This window comes from Glandiceps talaboti, chromosome 1 (assembly GCF_964340395.1).
Source record: "Glandiceps talaboti chromosome 1, keGlaTala1.1, whole genome shotgun sequence".
NCBI lineage: Eukaryota > Metazoa > Hemichordata > Enteropneusta > Spengelidae > Glandiceps > Glandiceps talaboti.
Window position 1 is genome coordinate 20,041,661 of NC_135549.1, and position 20,876 is coordinate 20,062,536.

Below are 20,876 nucleotides of genomic sequence, written 5' to 3' on the forward strand. Positions count from 1 at the left end.
ACTTCGAGAGTTTTCGGGTATTTCCGGTCCCATCTAGACCACGGGATTTTATGACGTCATAAGAAGTATGGCGTTAGCACTAAGACTATGACGAGCCGCTGTCACTAGGTGAATACAACATAGTCATTGTGATTACATTTGTTATGGTTATTTTCACAGGTCACGACTGAAGATATAGATGTTCAAGAAATATAGCGAAGAGTGCATACAAAGGCTACCCAATCTATCACTGACATCTAACTGAAACGTACTAACTGTAGGATCTAGCGACCAATCTGCATCATCTCCTTGACGCTCGGAATCCGGTCATCTGTGTAAGTAGACAACATACTTGATAGATCAGAGATCAGAACAGAAAAAAAACTATCAAGTATCACTGATGCATATAATTGATATGATATTATGCATTAAGTATTTTTTTTGAGATATCGTCTAGAGACATAACAGTTTTACTATAAAGACTCTCTGGCATGTGAGGAATTAAGCATGGTCTATTAAACAAGAGGAGAACATTGCCACTTGATATCCCACTAACTAATTAAAATTAAATTTCGTTGGTTTGCCAAAGTACTCAAGGTGACACTATCCATATGCTGATGACTAAACGAAATCGAATGAAAATCATTTTAATACTATATTGCACCAGATTTACAATAACTATTTTTATAATGTATTCCCCTTTACCACCCTTATATTTTATTCCTTAAGGATTATGTATATGATCACAAGGCAACATTCATCCACCCTTTAAGAATCCTTACACTGTTGACATTATTTATTTAGATTTCAATCACGAATGTCTTTAAATTTGTACTATTACAGTAATGAAACATTAATATACATATATATCATAAGACAGTCTGTCACTCAGAACAGTTTTAAAAGCTCGGAGGTAGAGTGAGTCTTTTTATTTAGTTCGCTGTCTCGAACAATTATTATTATGTGGACATTAAGTGTTATTCATGGTAGAAAGATATGCGTTTCCATAGTTACGTTCAGGACTTGACCTATAATATACCATGTTATGAATTTTATTCCGCTGCGGAATCATTCATCATTTTTGATCTCATGATATCGTTGTATAATAATTGTCATTACATTCAATGAATTGCAATTGTATCCTATAACAGCTACAGAATATGACTTTGATTGTATGCTCGTAAGGTTCAAACCTCGACAAGAAAAAGAACCAAGAATTAATCGACGAATTATGAAAAGTAGTTGTCATTTGATTTTTTAATAACACAATCCTTCATTTGAACATTTTGAGACAGATTTTTTACTGATGGACTCCTTGTTGCAACATTTTAAACCATTTAACAAACTCATCTAAACCACAAATTCGTTTATCGATTAGAAGTTCTTCTATTTTTATGTTAAGCTTACTGTGTTCATAAATTATTTGATACTAGGGAGTATTCTTGAGACTGAATACGAGCATGTGTTGGTATCTGTTTATGTAAACGCAGGAGGATGATCAATAATGGGACTACATACGCGCCCGTTCTGCTAGCTAAGCACAGCCGATGCCTAGCTTTATTTCTAAACTGATCGTGTATCTTTTTTTTTGCGTGACTACCTCACTATTCTGTTTATCCTAATGTTTTCAGAGATATTTCATTTTTAAAATTGCTCTGAAGACTGTAATGCCTTGAAGGATTGCTGTAGTTGTACGTGCGATGGTATTTCACTTATAAAATCTCAAGATATATTTATATTTATCATAGATATTTTACTCATGTGGGCGAGTTTGACAACCTGTTTCAGTACTTATGGATATTATCGACCACTTATAATAGTAGTTTAACAATCTTCAGTGGATAGACTGTGGTTGTCTGATCAATATATGATGCTCCAGTTACAACAGTACAGTTTTAACATACTGACAGATTGAAAACCAATCTTCTCTCAAGATTTAAACTTGCCACTACATTATAATTATACAGATATAATTGACCACTAATTGACAGATACAATTTCTCTTTATAAATAATTGGCCACTTTTTAGGTAACATATCTTTGGTTATTTGATATAAAACATCCCAGTCGAATCTAGTGCATGCTTACATGAATCTGTCATAGGTGCAAGTTTATACAAAAGGGTACGGTTTAGGCCTTGAAGCCAACGATGTATGTACAATGTCTATTTACATATTTTGTCAACGTAATAAACCTATATAAAATTTTGATCTGTATACCATTAAACGAATAACAAAAACACAGTCTCTTAATCAAACACATTATTTTTTTCGAAATTCATATTTTGAAAGGCTTAGATCAAATTGATATTTCTTCAACTACATTATTTATCACATATGGCAGTGGCACAATTTTGAACGTTGCAATCACTTCTCTTCAACGACTATATAAGAAAGGTATTCGTGAAAGGAGTGTATGTACTAGCGCCATATTGTTATACAGGTAGACGCCAAAAACGCACAAAGGAAACACAGCAATTTAAAAACCCTGCCGATAGTGGATCGTTATCAAAGCGATCCGCATCCAATCAAAGGCCGAGTCCGTGTAAACGATCAAAAAAGGAAGTTCAAATGCGGACAAATATGACCTCAGGGATGACCCCTAAGAATGATGTACTTCCCCTTGGGCCTAAAAAAATTGTGTTGTTCCGATTACACTCATTTTACTGTTATTAGTAGTTATACCGCTCTACATGTATATGTATTGAGCATTGTTTGCTCCAGTATAGACATATTGTCTATGCTGAGAATATATATATATATATATATATATATATATATATATATATATAATTATATATATATACATATATATATATATATATATATATATATATATATATATATATATATATATATATATATATATATATATATATATATATATATATATAATCAAAGTAGGTTGGTTGGAACTTGAGGTGCTTGGTTGTAACTCCGAGTTTCACGCTCAATGCGTTCATCAGACAACTGTCAGCTACTCGTTGTGTTACTGTATTTATATGTGTAAGGTGTGAAAGAATTTATTGACAGTTAATTGTGTATTATTTCTATGCATACAAGGGGTCCTCAGATTTGTCAGGTGATGTTACTTTTGAAGTTCGCTATGTAGAACTTGTTTTCGTGTCGGCACTTTGAGATGAGTTCAGATTTTTTGTTGAGAAGTGTTTGTTTGTCGGCGTTGAGGATGCAGAGTTTTTCAGTTAGGCAGAGGTCGCATCGTTTGGTTTCGTTACTGTATGGGCGTGCTCTCTGTGATATAGACCAGTCTACTTTGAACGTTTTTTTATTTCTTTTCAGCTGCCAGATGTATTTCGAAAGTTCAGTGCTGTTTGCGTATTTTTCGTGTCTGAAGGTTAGGTTGTGGTTATTGTATCTTTGTTTGAAGGCATGTTCAGTCAGGCCGATGTACAGTTTGGGGGGTTGGTTGCATTCCTCTCTTTTTACTTCTGCGTTGTAGATTATACTGGTGGTCAGGCAGCTTTCCTGTAGGGGGCATGTACTTTTGTTTCGGCAGTTGCAGGATTTCTCTTTGGTCGTTGTATTGTTGTTCGCGATTTTGCTGTTATGTGTTTTGATGATGTTGGCGACGTTTGGCATGCAGCTGTAACTGACTTTCATTGTATTTTGGTTGAAGATCTTGTGTAGGGTTGATTTCTTTGGGAAATGTTTCCTGATGAGTTCTAGAAATATTCCCCCAATGCTTGTTCTGACGTTAGAGCTGAATGGTGGGTTGAACCAGATGATGTTACGCTGGCGGGTTCTTTTTCTAGTTGCTTGTGGGTTGTTAGTGTAGGATATTTTCTCTGTGTAACCGCTGTCCTTCAGTGCGTTGTAGTACAATGGTGCTGACTGTTTGAAGATTTCAGCATCATACGAGATGGTGGTTAAACGTCTGCTTATCGATGCGGGTAGGTTCTTGGTGATGTTTGGTGGGTGGTTGGATTGCTTGTGGATATATACTGGTCGATCGTTTGGTTTTCGGTAGGGGTAGTGTTTTCCAGTGTTTAAGTCGAGTGTGATGTCCAGGAAATTCGTTATTTTCTGATTGGTTTGGGCGGTGATTTTAAGGCCGAGTTCCTGAAATGTTTTATTCATGTGTTTCCTAATTTGATCAGCTTTTCTTCCCGAGGTGTTGTGCAGGGCAGCTAGACCATCGTCTCTGTATAAGCCGATGTTTTCTTTCTTGTGCGTTTTAGCCAGTGTGTTCAGGATGTAGATGCCAACCAGTTCGCATATTTCGGCTCCGTCGTAGCTGCCCATTGTTACGTCGAATAGGTCTGCGCTGTTTTTCTTTGTCCAGGGGGTGCCTCTGTCGAATAGTAGTGATTTTCTGGAGTGGAGGATAATGTCAATGTCTTCTGTTGAAATTTCTGTATGTTCTTTGGCGAAGTTTATGGCTTTGTGTAGGAGGTCTGCTGATATTGACGGGTAGAAGTCTACGATGTCGAATGTAATGAAAGTAATCTTGTCTTTTTCCTCTAGTTTGTTGAACCAGTCTATTACGGATGTCGTGTTTTTCCATTGGTTGACCTTTGTTGCATGTTTTACGGTGTTGTTGATCCTGTCCAATATTTTTTTGCTTACGAGGCCCATTTCGCTTTTTGCCGGGTTGATGAGTCTGCATGGGAGGTGGTTTTTGAAGTTTTCCTTGTGATCTTTCAGGGAGATGAACGCCTGTTTTTTTGCCATGGTTTCCATCCTGTCGTCAATGTTTAGGTTCTCGGCGAGGGAGCGTGCTTCTTTGTTGATTTTATCAAATGCTGTACTGCTTGCAGTTTTGTTGCTTTTAGTAATGTTTTCTCTCAGCAGCTTTTCATATAGTTTGGGGTCCATTTCGTACAGGTTTCGGGTCTTGTCCGCGGGGATGAACATTTTGGTAGAGTTTCTAATATAAAGCTTGTTTGCTATCCCGTTTGCTTGTTTATTCTTGGACGCCCTGTTCAATATTACTTCTTGAAGACAAAGCGGGATATGGATACCTCTCATTTACAGTGGAAGTTACCGCTTCACATGCATGGTAATTTACATAACCGATAATGGTATGTACATGTGCACGATTGTTTCCAGTCACAGGTCCGAGGCACTCTGCGCACAGTCACAAACTGACAATTAGTTGTATGTTTACTGTCTATTTCACACGGTCGTGTGTGGCCGAGTTCCAGAATAGTTTGAAATGTCGGAAATTAATATTGTCAAAGACAAACAGATTCCATTCATTCCATACGTCATGGATTGTGATATCTGGATGTTTTTTGAATTTTGGTTGACATATATTCATGTGTCCGTTATGTAGATTATAATGCTGTGCGCGAGCGTAGCACTAACATACCTCTCGTGAATTATGTAGTTAGACCCCAGTTAGACAACTTGTATTTGACGAAAGCTGCCTTTTCTTGAAAACATTAATTCTATTCGAATTCTTGTACTCATTTTGAAACTGTCTGTGTGTCAGTTATGTATTCTGCCGTCAGTGGAAAACAGAAAAGTGCTTTGCCAAGCTGATGGAGCGGAGTGCCTATTTGACACATGTGCTATTACCTGCATGACAAACTACAGTTTGTCTTTAGTTGGCCTTCATTACTTTAGCAAGCTAAGTCCATCCTGGTTTCCGTTCCGTGGTCAAGTTACAAATGTAATGCGTTTGTGAGCACGCTTTCTAAATTTAATTACATGTGACTACGGGTTATATCCTGGCAACGTATTAGATTATTACTTTTACATGTCCCATTTGGTGTAAATAAAACTTTCAACCGCAACCAAATGTGTCGTTTTGCTGTTAAATTACAGATAAAAGTGTTCATGATAAATGTTTGCCAAATAAAAAATGACAGCGTTCATCAGTTGTTTGGTGTTGCATGTTGAACGGATGTATCTGATTTAAGCCTTTCAGTGAAAATAAAATACTTTATACTTGCTACGAGTCGCTTTGCATTACAGAGATAACATAAAACGTGCTACTGGACACCACAGTATTAAGTGTATAAGATACAGCATAAATGTGTGAACTAATGACCACAGTTAAAAGTCATTCATCATCTGTAATTGTCAACAGACTAGTCAACATTTGATCACTGAACAACGAGGTAATGTCATTTGGTTTACAGGAATATGATTTACAGCTAAAATGATGTAGGCTTGGGGTTTCACTCATGTGACATGACATGTAATACACATCCTCAGACAACTTCTTATGCAAAAGAAACAATTACATAGACCCCGTGACCAGTGGGGATGTAGAAGCAGTCAAGTTTAAATGTTGATTATCAGTTAGAAAATAAACAATTGCAGACATTCAAATCATCAAGGCCATGTGTAGTGCTTTAATTAGAAGCATGTTTTTACTGCAATGTGGAATAATAGCAATGCTTATCACTTTTCTATGTGATTGGGCATGCAATGAATGCTGCTGTGTTTATTGCATCTCTGTTATTGTTAGTCTAGAGTTCAAATCTGTCTATCTTTGTGTCAAAAACGTAATGTCCCATGAGTGAAACACCAGGCCTACATCATTTTAGCTACAATTAACAAACGCGTTATCCAATCCTTATTATGATAATCTAAATATCAAATATACCTCGATTAAGATCTGTAATTGAACGTTATGGGTGTGGCTAAATCCATTGTCAGTTTATACTAATCGTTGGTATGTCTTATCGATATAACACACGACAACATGATAAAGGGTGAGATCAATAGTTCAATGTAAGATATAAAAGCAAAATATTTTAGTTAGGTAGTGGGGGAAACTTTTCAGTCAGTTTATAAAAGACATAGCAAGCTTATTGCGTGGTTTATATAATGTAACATATATTATTCCTTTTTTCCGCTATACAACCACACCTATCGTTTTTTTAGATGTACTCACCGTCGACACATGTCATATTATTTTCAGTCCTACTCCTACGTGCTGTATCCGCATTTAAGTTTTATAAAATAACAACCCTAGGTATTTATCGCTATCCACACGAGCTATCCATTACATCTGCAATGTTGGTTCACTTATTTTAAATCAGGAATTCGTAGGTGAAGGTTGTATTTCCTGTAGCCTCCGATTATGCTAGTGTTTGAAATTTCTTCTTTTGATTGATTTAACCAGAGTGGAATTCGTGGAATGTTATAAGTGACTTTCGCTGATCACTACTGTAACTGATGATGTGTCAAAATACTTCCAGTAAGGCTTAATACAAATAATTGTGTGGTTCCAATTACACTCAATGTTACAATAGGTGGGGTAGGTAGATTGTTTATTTTATTTCATTACATTTTTTTCCATATGTGAGTATCTAGTTCAGGTTTTCCATTGTTTTCCAAATGGTCTTTGTGTTATTTATTTCTGCCTATCAGATGTACAACCATTGCAGATTGGAAGAACACTTTTATATAGTATTTTCAGCTGATGTCAATTTCCGCATTCACTAATTCTGGCGAGACTTCACAATTTTCGCGATTTCATTATGTTTTTTCTCGAATATGTAAAACAAGTTTAGGGTCGGTAGTGAACCCAACAATTATTGTTAGGCCTTAGTATGTTTAAAAATCTACCCATGTTAACAAGAGCGAGAAAACACAACATATCGACGACAGACAAATAAACAGTGTATGTATTTATAAGCATTTAGAAAAGAAAGTCTAATTAGCCATACTGTTGTTGTAGGGGATCGTGGGTTGTTCACCCAGACCAGTGAGTGCATATAAATGATTGAATTAGTTGTTGTTTTTTAAATCTATTTTACAGCTTTTTAGAACAACATTCTTCAGCAAACTTCCTTACCATGAATAATGCACCGCTGAGGAGTTAGAACATGTCATTAGTTCTTCATGATTCGTGCTACAATCTCAACATTTAGTTTACTGGCAGTTTTATTTAAAATAAATACGATATGTCAGTCAACCTGGACATATATAACATTGTAGGATATATTAGGAAGAGATAGAATAATGAATATTCATCTCTGTTAATTATGTAGAGATTATTGAAATAAGAATATGGAATTCAATTATAAATATATTCCCGAATGTCAAATAATGTTTCAGATGTCATTGACTTTTAAATTTCCGTATATATAGTTAGTCCCAACAGACACACTTGAATACAAACAGGCTACGTGTATTCCAGAAATAGCATATCTTTTATAAGGGTTTGATATGAGGATATTATACTATATTTAATTTAATCTCCGTCTATAAAGAAAAATACAATCTAATCCCTTCTTGGTATTATATCCGCTGTCGTAAACGAAGGACGATAGTAGGGATTAGCCGGATCACAAATCTCAGAGAGTTGAACTAGGGGTTAACAAACCATGTTACGTAAAGCTGAAACACATGCTTGCTTGAAACCATGTAAACTAGATGCATTAACTAGGTAGCTTTTTTCATCAAGAAAAGAAGCTGATATTTGTGTAATTTTTGTGAGTGCTGGAACAATTTTGTAGGCATCGTTGTATGTAAGTGCTAAATCCGAATTTAATTTCCTCCACACACTACACACTTTATCAGAGAAAATTGAACTTTAGGTTCCAGAATAGCATGCATACACGTATGATTATTTCTTCTTGCCTTGTAAATCCGGGCTGATGAAAGTCTCGGCAGGCCATGTAATAACGCAAATCATATATAGTTTGCGTTGAATGTAAATAGTACGCTATATGAATTATGATCAGACGGTTTCATTGAACACGACGACAGTCCTAAGTCTATTTATCTTTAATAGAATAGGGGTAGAATGCAAGCTTCAGTGAATCACCTGACAGTCTCTAATTTTCTACGTAATAGCGAGAAACAGGTATATTTATACTATGTATAGGAAAACCTGTCATCAGTAAGATTAATGCCCTTATGGTAGATAGCAAAATGGTCTCTCCTTGACTTTCAGGCAGAACGTTGATTGAACGTTTCCTTGTATGAAAAGGTCCATCATTATTACAACCACAGGACCTTTACTGCGAATTATATCTCTCTATTCCATCTCCATTAGTGTAATGAAGTGCATGCTAATTGGTTTATTTCCTTTTGATAATTCTGTATCCAATTCCTTATCAGTGAACACGTAATTTAAACACAATGCAACGTATAGACCAACTGACTGCGGCATTGTGGTGGTCATCATAGTCGTAAGACTGGTTTTCAGACATTTAACTTTAGTGAAATAAGCAGTCCACTGAAAGAACAAATAGCCTATGCAGACGTCGGATTGACAGTGCCTTCGGGGGATGAAAAGCGATCGTTTCACAACGGAAAAGGGAGGAGCTGACATTTACAACAATATCGTATCAACATGCTGAGATGTTTTACATGATGACCGTTTAGTCTCACGAGACTAATAAACACATTTCATTTTGTATTAAAGTGTACACTCCTTACTGGTGCTGAAATATTGGTTATCCTCTCTGCTTTGGCAGCGACGTAGTTCACGATGTTTATACGTAGAAATATGCATCAGTAGACACATATTGTAGTTCAGTGTCTTACAATGTGGATGAATTTAATGAGACCTGCGTTATATCGTAACGCTTTGAAAGCTGTCAATTGTAAAGTTTTTTTCAGGTTTACTGAACTTCACTAGCATTCAAGGACATGAATCGGTAACACATTGAACATGACAAGAATTGGCTATTTAATGGACAGAATAATTACCTAACAAATGAAACAACAGTTGAAATCGCAATCTTAGCTAGGTACTTGTACAAAGACATAATTCTAACAATGTAACAAAACGGTTCTTTCCACGTTATTATATTGTATAATATATAAATGCTAACTATGTGTGAATAGTAATTGCCATAGTGATGTATCCAAACAACTAGTTATAGAGAGTGTAACTATTTCCTTATCAAATGTTCATAAATCATTAAACCGGTACAGTAACTTTTAACTTCCACGTTGTCACTACTATTCAATAATTTGTTTTCGGCAAGATCACAGTGTACAAGGTTTTAACGTGAGTATTAACTCTATCCCATGCTGAACTTAGAATCGACCGTTATCCAACATGAAAAGACATACACATATTTGGTGGTCCAGTGAGATCATCAATCTATATAGCTCACTATTAAGCGCGGATAAACGTTGAAAGTAGTGGGTAATTCCATCAAATTGCTATATATAAAAGAAGTGCGCGATACTAAAGCATCGTTAAACCTCGTTTATGTATGTATGTATGTATGTATGTATGTATGTATGTATGTATGTATGTATGTATGTATGTACATTTGTATGTATGTATGTATGTATGTATGTATGTATGTATGTACCATACAGAACACATACTCAACAACTCAAACTGCACATACAGCAAATTCTATTTCTTTATATTTCCCTCTAACAGTACACCACAAAGTCGTTAATCACATCACATTTCCATGACACTGTCCACAATATGTTTAACTGTTGCAATGTCACCAACCCTAAAATAAATGTGCTGCCATGCCAAGACTTTGTTCAATTTGTTCGAAACAGATATATATACAAACACAAAATACACAAGTTATGGTACGGAGCCGTCCCATAACTTGTGTATTTTGTGTAATACAGCTCTACTTCTCAGTATTGAGCGCTTTTCCTTCAATTTAATTATGACTTACCTCTTACACTGAATTAGTATATATATATATATATAACTCGGTGAGTATCAATCTGCTAAGACAGTGCTCTATACCGCAGTGGCAGAGCGTGATAGTTTTGGTAGTACTGGAACTCTTTCTTGGTTGTAACTCGGAGTTTCACGCATGGCGCGATCATCAGACAACTCGTTGTCTGATGATCGCGCCATGCGTGAAACTCCGAGTTACAACCAAGAAAGAGTTCCAGTACTACCAAATATATATATATATATATATATATATATATATATATATATATATATATATATATATATATATATATATATATATATATATATATATATATATATATATATATATATATATATATGCCCGTTTTGGCACCATGAACCGAAGTAGTGTGGAGTATGATTTTCTCCACATCAAGTATGCACTAAGAAATACAAATACTTGATGAAAGTTAATGTCCTCAAAAAAGTAATGACTATGCACACACATGCTAAGGAGTACATGCACATGACCAGTCATCGTTATGATCCTAGGATAAAAAAAAAGATATCACAATCTATCATTATCCCTATGTGTTGACAATTTTGACTGAAAAGTACGATTTCTGAAATTTGCTTTTGTAAAACGAATGCCTGTGGTGAACTAGTTTAATGTGCGTATTACTTTCTTTGTAGAAATACAAGTATAATATATAAATGTTATAGTCCAACTTGATAAACGTGCAAAAACCCATGGATATATTTCGTATGCGTTGTTGATGTGATAACTGAGAATTAAGAGAGTAACATATTGTCTTTTGTATTGTATAGGGTAGTTGGTTGGTGAATCAATATTATTGACAGGGAAGACAGTAAGACAGTCTCTTGAAAGCAAACAGAAACGCATGAGCGAGCAGTCCAATCACAATCGAACGTCTACCCCTCGAAGGCACCTTTTTTCCATGAAATCGGGACTTTTAATGATGGCTACGCATACATTTGTAGCTAGAGGTTGAAATGTGTTATCTTTTACTACCCACTCCATTAACAATGCAGACGAAATATATCCATGGGGTTTTTTTTGTCGCAAGTTTATCAAGTTGCATGGACTACAACTTTTAAATATTAAACGGGTATTGCTAATCTACACAAAGACCAAAGTGAACATTCTTAGAATTTATGTTGGGCTAGAATAAACGCTGACGCGAATTCTTTAAAATGTAACCCAGCTGCTTACCTGGGTCGACGTCATTATTGCCATTCTAATTCTCAATATAACATGTATTTGGTACTGTACCTAGTTAGTGGAATATTCAAACGTTTATTTCCATATTCAGTGCGCCATGTAAGTAATTCGGAAAACTTATAAGTGGATAGTCACGGTGAAAGATTAATCATGCAAGCTATTAATATAAATAGTGCTCCAGCGGGCGCTGCAACCCAAGTAATCACCTGTACTATTTAACAAAAGGAATGGCGCATAGTGAATGAACATAGTTTATAGCGTTCCGTACAGTGTCATTGACTTATACTATAACGAATGAGGGATCGTCAGAACAGCAGTCAGTTCCGCGTCTGATCAGTCGTCTTAGCATTCGCAGGTCTAAACTGAAACCGAATTGAAGTTTACGTACTTTTCGCTTATCTTAAATTGTGTATGTTTGCCTGTTTTCGTCAACAAGTATTTGTGCCGTGTAATACGTGGATTTATGTAAACTGTTACCATTCTCTCTTCATTGCTTCCTCACAGATATATACAAGATGTATCTCAATGCCAACTTTGCTGATAAAACAGGAGGTGGATACCAGTACTCGTCTGATAATGATAGCTTTCAAGTTAGTACCAATGCGTCAAACAATTCGAATCACTACTACTACTCCAACGAGTACTGTTCGATAGACTATAACGTCCTTTTCTACTGCAGAACCATTCTCAGTACAATCGCTCTTGTTGGGAATGTTTCATTTGTGTTCGTCGTAGCACGAGTTCGAGCAATGAACACCATCCCAAATTACCACTTCATTAACCTTGCCGCCACTTACACCATGGTAATCGTTGCAGAAATCTCTAATTTGGCAATATTTCGCCTTATGATGGATGGTTATCTACCGCAGAGCGTATCAATGACAATCTATAAGGTATTTCCAAAGGTTTGGATTTTCGTTACTCCACTGTTTCTAGTTACAGCATTGTTGACAATCACACTTATAAGTATTGAAAGATATATCGCCGTGTGTCATCCACTGAAAGCCAATGCATTAAATATACGGAGTCGAAGGCGAGTTATTACACTTATGATCTCAACGTGGATTGTTGGCCTAGCCATGGGTACATTCTCTCTTTGTGCCTTTTACTACCAGACAAGTCAGTCAACCCTAATTGCTTGGCTCATTACATTTGCATCTTTCACTGTTTTTCCGATCATCATTGTAGTTTCATGCTATGCGATGGTGGTTGAACTTTTCCTGATGAAGCGAGCAAATATTGGTCAACGTGCAAACAACAATAAAAGAAAAATTCGGAAAAGGAGAGAAGAACGGAACGTACTTATGTTGTGCATTGCCATTACCCTGCTGTTCTTCGTATGTTTCACTCCTCTGGCCGCAAACCAAACAATCGGGGCGTACAATGCAATATGTAAACATGCATCAGTTGGGGAAGAGACGATGGCATGTATGCGTACAGCACAGACCCTCCTTTTACTTGCTCACCTGGCAATAAGTCCTATACTATACAACGTTGGAAGCAAAATAAGAAGACGCGCATTCCGTTCAGCATTTATGTGCATTAAACCGGACAAATACGACTTAAATGTACGTTCCTTTCGAATGAAACGATTCAGGGTATACCGCAACAATGAACGAACGACAACATTGTCCGCATACAGTAATATGAAATAACCATGATCCCAAACAGTACAGGAAGAACAGTAAATGATAAATTCATCAGCTGTTTACAACGTCGCGGAAATTCGACGACCATATTGACAGTAACGTAATCAACTAATTTTGAGGCGACTCAAATATTTTGCTAGGAGGATATATGTAATATAATTGTTAAAGATTCACTCACCCGTTCATATTTCTTTTCTGAAAATAAACAAGTTTTCGTAGCAGACAAATACTCCCCTATTGACGCAGAATAGTACACAGTTTCACAGGAGGTTGGAATCTGAACCATACACATTTAGCAGAAACATTTGATGGCAGTACAATGCCATCATTTTACAAATCATTCAAACTTTTGAGTATTTAAAGACTGATAATTTGTGATTCTTTGACGGGTTACAGTTTAACATTGTAACTTATATTGGCTTTTGTAGTTCCATTATTTAGCTTGTATTACTCTTTGCTAGGTGGTATCCATACTTGGTGTAATCTTACATGTACACCATCTGTACATGGACAAATAAGACACATGCAAGCACGTTATTCAATCATTTAAATATCTGTCTCAGATCTGTGTTGTCATATATGATGCTTTTATTGCTTTTAGTGCCAGGGACGTTGTATTTGAGCCCGAATTTTACCTAACTTGGTAAACAATCAAAAAGAACAATTAATAAAAGAAATACCAATGCCATCGATTAATTAAACAGAAATAAAGTCTGTGAGGTTGCAGCAGAATTTATTCTTGACACATTACGAACGTTGAACGGCTTGTTCTTTAAATAATCATTATCGTCCATCATCAACCTGTGCTGGAGATGAAAACTATTGGAAGACTGTGTGAGATCCCGCTATACATAACAAAGTTGTGTTAAGTTTTGACGCCTTAGACGGAAATGCTAGTTGGAAGCATACCTTGAACCGTTTGACCCTTGATTTCCTTGAAAAACGATAATTGTTGCCTGTGTACAAGTTTCCATCATACTAGCAGTGACGTTGTTTTTCGATTCCGAACATAGAGGGCATACATACGTTCTTATTTTCTTCCTGGATTCTACAAATATAGAATGTGTTGTGTGCAAACGAATATGGTCTCCCTAGAGAGTGAGAGAAGATTGCTGCAAAATCATGTTCATAAATAAGGGTTAATACTCGCTTGAACAATGTTGTTGAATATTATACTTAAGATTGGATGTTTTGAAGATTTCAAGCACAGTATGTACTCCCCTAAAAGATCTCTTCCGTCTGCCTATTTTAGTGTGTGTATTTTGCATCATGCGCCCCACTTTCCAGTAAAATAGTATTTCTCCAGTGCATAGCGAAAAGAATAGGTCTTGACGTTGGTAACGAGGTAATCAAGATTTTTCGAAGCAATTTCAAAAGGTTTTCAACCCGATAACATCACTTTGTCGTTTCACGCGTCATTGAACCCAAAACGGATGCCGACATCTATCGTATGTTTTTAAATATCGCCACGAAAAATGTTGTTAGATCTAGATTCCCCTTTTTTCAGCTATTATCGTGATCCTCTGTCATTTTTATTTTAATAGTAGATTGCTGAAAATAGTCCATTTAATTGAAATTTAAAAAAAAAATTGCATCAATGATTTGAAGACGTTCTTTTTTGCCCTACTTATCTGCTGACATATATCACGCGATTTTCGCCATTTCTGCTTTACATTATCGACAGACGTTTCAAGTGACAAGAATCTCGTAAAATCCATATGAATATGTTCTTACACATTATAGTATTGAAATTTGTATCTTGAGAATAGTTCAGCTGTAAAGGGTCTATTTTCGTGATGTTTACATCGTTGATATGTTGTCATGACCGTTTTGGTTATGAAAATAGGTAGGAAGATTGCAAGCTATAGATCTATCATGACTGACCATGTGGTGGAGGTAAGACGTGGGGACCAACAACACACACATTTAAATATTCATATATGTGTACATTTGCATCAATACCAATAGTCAGAATATCATATCGATTATGTAATATAATAAATATCAAGAAGAATATCCAGACGCATCTGTTCGCAAGAGCTTTTTAACTGTTTCTACGATCTACTGTTCCTGTTCAGCACCCTACGATAAGTGTCGTATTAAATTTTGGCATATACAAATTCATTTGATTGATTGATTGATTGATTGATTGGCCTATATATTGTTCGTGAACTTCCTTTCCACATAACGAGATATTCGTCAACAGAAATGTATTTCGACGTTTGAGGGCGTACCTTAAGCATGGTGAAACACTGCTCATTCAGCGATACATCCTTGCAGTAAGTGATACAGTGAATAGTAACTGAACAAATTGGCTAGGTGAGGCAAATTGAAAACATACATGAAAAAACACACACACACACTCAGATATATATATATATATATATATATATATATATATATATATATATATATATATATATATATATATATATATATATATATATATATATATATATATATATATTGCGCAAAGAAGTTTATGAGAGTGAATAATCCTGTAATTATTGTCCTTATGACTGCATGTATGTTTTCCTGTTTTTGTTATGTATATATTGAATGTTTCGTTATTTGGGCCGATGGCCTTGAACTACGAAATAAAGAGACCACTATATATCATTATATATATATATATATATATATATATATATATATATATATATATATATATATATATATATATCGTTCTACTTACATATGTATTGAACACTGTTTACTCCAGTATAGGCATATTACATATACTGAGCTTATATACGTGTGTGTGTTTGATGTGTGTGTGTGTATTTGGTCGCTTGTGACGTTTCTGTCCTGGTTTTTCTTGTACTGATAATTGCTCACATTGATCGTTTTTGACTAACGTACCTTACTTCATTTCTCCAAATATACGCTTAGATGAAGTATGAAGAAGGCTCAGTTACATAAAAACTGTTAGACTCCGAGATTCCTACAAGTTTTAAATACTTGTGTCTTCATGTGAAATGTTAGATTTGGATTTTGACTTCAGATGGAATAATAAATCAGGTCTCCTTCCAGTGACATGATGATGTGTGTGGGAGAGTCTTTGTTGTATGCAATAAGATTCGTCTTCCCTCCCTCGGTAAACACTTTTGTTTTAAGACCCGGAGTAGAACAACAACTACCTAAATATACACTACGGAAAACATAGCATTTTAACGTTTATTGAATTGTATAAGCAAATATTAACAATCAGGTTCAATGTATGAATTACATGTACTTTAAATACAGTTGAAATGATGTTGGCTTGATGTTTCAATCATGGACATGATCGTGTTTACACAATGATTTCAACTCTAGACTAACAATAACATACACGTACAGCAAAGCTTCTGTCGAAAACATTACGCATTGACTTGGTGAATTTAATGGCCTCAATTGTTTACTTTCTAACTGATAATCAACATCTAGTGACTTGACTACTTCTACATCCCCACTATATGCGCGAGGTTTTTTTTGCATTTGAAGCTGTCTGAGTGAGTGTAGAATATACTACGTCACATGACTGAAACACCATGGTAACATTAATTATTTACACAGTGATGTCTTGGATAGGATGAACACTGTCTATACCACCATAACGTCCACATTGAATTACGTTGTCCGTCAATTATTTAAAAAAATACAAATAAAAACAATAAAAAACGGGTTTCTGCAGTGAACGACTTGTGTCTATAATTCATGCTTGAGGTAGATCATACACCACACCAGGTAACTTCATTGATTTTTGTTAGGTTTACTATTACAATGTACTTATTTCATTGTAACTATTGAAACATATTGAATCATGTCTAGCAATTGTGAATGGGTGAAGCTTTAATGACTTTGAAACATTACACCATGACATAATGTCTTCTCAATAAACTCGGAAATATCCACTGAATAGTGTCGTTTATAAAGTACATTTATGTATGCCTTGCCTCCATCTCTCACGCCGTACTGACTTGGGTGTGCTTCTAAGTATGGTTTAGCGTTAATGTACGAGATTGGCCATTTTGCGACCCTGACGTCAGTCGCGAACGTGACCGCAGTTACAAACTGGGCAACTTTTACATTTATGCAGACAAACATAAACTTTGTAGAATGTATATCCAATTTATGTAAACGTGTTCAGACAGCTTTACAAATGTACTGGTATCAGGACTTGTACATCTAGGAACGATTACATCATGCATGGCTTCCATTACTATAAACAAGTTTTGTGAATTACAAAAAACAAATTTCGCAAAGTGCTAAACAAAATTACAGTTCAAAGTGCTTACCAAGAGATTCGATACTATCCCGACAAACTTTGCGAAAGGCGGTCCGATGATTTTTGCTGCCGACGTTGTATAGAATAGGGTTTAAAGTGAAATGTAAGACCACCATATTCCGTGCTACGACAGCAAGGCAAGTCAGATTCTTCTGCGCAACGTGTCCAAGAATAACGGAGAATGGAACTATTAGGTATACCGCCGCCAGAGGCGAAAAACTTATAAAAAACACAACAGTTATCATTACACAGAGAAAGAGAACCTGGTTTTCTTCAGTAAAGCACATGGTGCGCCTGGGAAGTACCGATCGACGTGGTCTGCTTGACAACATTTTCTTTGCGATGAATATATATGAGACAACAACAGTAAGGATAGAAATCAAGATGCAGAAAACTAGCAGGAACAGTAAAACTATAAACAGCGACCTCTGGAGGCTGCTTTGGTAGATGAGTATGTCTCCAATTGCTACCACTATTCCATATATCCAACATACGGCGATGCAAACGATAATCCTCTGCGAACTTCGTAGTTTTAATTTCTGTGCTTTGAAAGGGTGACAAATAGCAATATACCGACTGAGGCTTATTAGCGCCACAGTGAGCATCGACACACAGAAAGCTACATCGGTGATGGAATGTCCACCTTCAATGTGAAACTTCAATAAAGGTTTAATGTCGAATTTCCTCGCGATTAAATTAATGATAGAATATGTCATAAACAGCGTATCTGCCATTGAAAGGTTGATAAACAGGAAATTCGGAATCGTTCTCATAGCCTTCACTTTGACCACCACAACGAAAAATGTCACATTCCCAACGAGGGAAATAGAACACGCTACAGCATAGAATACAAAAGTGACGTTTTGGTATTTGATTTCACAGCCCACTTCGTTCGCCGTGGGTTCTTCTTCCCCGGAGAGGGACATATTTTCACTACTTGCAAATGTCATCATTGATGTCACTGCAGACGTCATCGTAGATACCATTGCCTGAAAATACAATATTGATTAGAGTCAAGAAATGTTATCAGGTAAAATCACAAATTAAAAAAAAAATTGTTAGACTGTGTACTGCAGATTACATGTTTAGTAGTCTTTCACATATTTTCTTTATACCTTCGATTCAAACAAATTTTTTTTTTTGCCATTTACCTATATGGATGGACGGCTTATTCAATTGTGTAAGATACAGAATCAAAGTAGCTAGCACAGTAGGGGAGAGATCAATAGTTCAATTTAAGATTCATTTAAAGTCAACAGATTCGCTAATCAACACACAGCCATGCTTGTCTCTTGACTCATCCGTTGGTACTGTAAATATAAAGGCTGTCTTATTCAGACCAGAAGTATTTTTTTCCAAAAACCTACATTTCCGCACTGAGGGAATATCTCAAGGGGTGAGATCAATAGTTCAATGTAGGATTTTAAAAAGAAAGTAAAATTATTTTTCTTTTGGGGTGGGGGTGGGGGTTGAGCCATTTGAGTTCTTATCCTACAAAATGGATTTTACTTTTAATGGATGTTTTTTGTAACTCTAAATACAAATATTTCTTTAAAAAATGTCAAATTGAGATATGGAAGAATTTTTGCTATGGTAAATGCATTGCACTAAAATAAAGTAAAGTCTCAAAAAAATAACTATAAAATTAGTTGTGCGGTTTGAAATAATTTTCAATTTTGATTGATTTAGTTAGAAAGGGGATGGAGTGGGGGTCTGAGGATATAAGAATTTAGGGGTTGTTTATCCTACATTGAACTATTGATCTCGCCAAAAAGTGAACTATAATTGTTGATTGGGTCTTTGTAATGCAGTCAACAGATTCGAGAAAGTTCGATTAGAAAGAAACGCACACCGTATTCAACACCATACTCTTTATCTCTGATCGTCACGACGCACTAGAGATAGTCGGATGAACTACCGACGATATAGTCAATTAGTATTCCACATGACGATGTACGATTGAACACACACACGGAGGATATTGGCATTGCACAACCCCTGAAAGGCTTTACAAAGCACGAAATATACTATATGTTGATCAATTGCTTTTACAAAGTGCACATCCTGATAAATGATTCCGGGTTCAAGTAAATGCCACGTGTTGCCCTTATTCTAATAAACACGAAGGCTACGTAGGTGGATAGGAATTATTTAGAAAAAAGTGTTTCACTGTGTAAAAAAAAACAAAAAAAACATCATTTTTTTCTTTTTTATACGACTTTTTTATACGACAGCTAAATGTCAAAAACACACGTACTTGTAGTTAGCAAGGATCAACGGGATCAACGTTTGACAGTTACAGTAACATTTATCTGAACACTTGTTTATGGATCACATCAAAAGTTAATCCAAATTATTATCATCCTGTTACCGAAATAATGTCACATGGACTACAAGTAAAACTTTTCTTTGATGGTGCCTGCGATCGAGTGATCAGTGTTGACAACTACAATCATGTGTACAAGTAAAAATGTAAGCGATCTGTCGCCTAAGATCGATAACAGACTAGTATGGCAACAACTGGCGCTATATTTGAATTTGTTTACGACTTGAAGTTATCAGTCACGGTAGCGTCGCCTACAATTGTGGCACTGATTTAATCTGACCATATTGGATTTGGTAGAAATAACAAAAAAAAAAAACTTTTTCAAATTTCATTTAAACGCACTCTTAGCCAGTATTTTTGAATAAAATAGTTTTTTCCAAATTTTCCTCACTCTATGATGATTTAGATACATGTCAGAAATATTGATTACAATGACATCACTTAACAGTTTTGAACTCTCCATTTCACATACACGTACCTGAAAGGAAATTCGGATCGAATAATCTAGTCTCGCCATCGATTCTGAAGGTGAAGTTTGACGTTTAAAACCCTTGTAGTATAGTGTCCTTATCTACATGACATGTGTGTTTGACCACTCATCGGTTAATTGAATCTTTTACTGACACTGAGTTCGAAATAGCATTGAGTGTGAATAACAATCGATTATCCTCAGTACAATATCCACTGATTAAATGAATGCCGCAATAAACTGTCCTGCATTACCCTTTATAATCAGTTAACATTGAATCGTTTGAACTGCGCTTTATTCGTGAAAACACTTCTCCGTGCCCCGATGCGAAATTTCTGGCAGAGACAACACTATATGCTTGGAGTTAATTACCAGACTGTGTGTTATAT

At 35.7% G+C, this 20,876-nt stretch overlaps 2 protein-coding genes across 2 annotated transcripts; one reads left to right on the forward strand and one right to left on the reverse strand.

Annotated features, from left to right (window-relative positions):
• Positions 1 to 12,291: 12,291 nt before the first annotated feature.
• Positions 12,292 to 13,431, forward strand: LOC144434146 (kappa-type opioid receptor-like). The gene has a single exon (XM_078122604.1). The coding sequence runs from the start codon at positions 12,292 to 12,294 to the stop codon at positions 13,429 to 13,431; it is 1,140 nt and encodes a 379-aa protein (XP_077978730.1).
• Positions 13,432 to 17,682: 4,251 nt separating this feature from the next.
• On the reverse strand, positions 17,683 to 18,666 carry LOC144434156 (thyrotropin-releasing hormone receptor-like). The gene has a single exon (XM_078122614.1). It carries the CDS (start codon positions 18,664 to 18,666, stop codon positions 17,683 to 17,685), a length of 984 nt encoding a protein of 327 aa, XP_077978740.1.
• Positions 18,667 to 20,876: the final 2,210 nt, after the last annotated feature.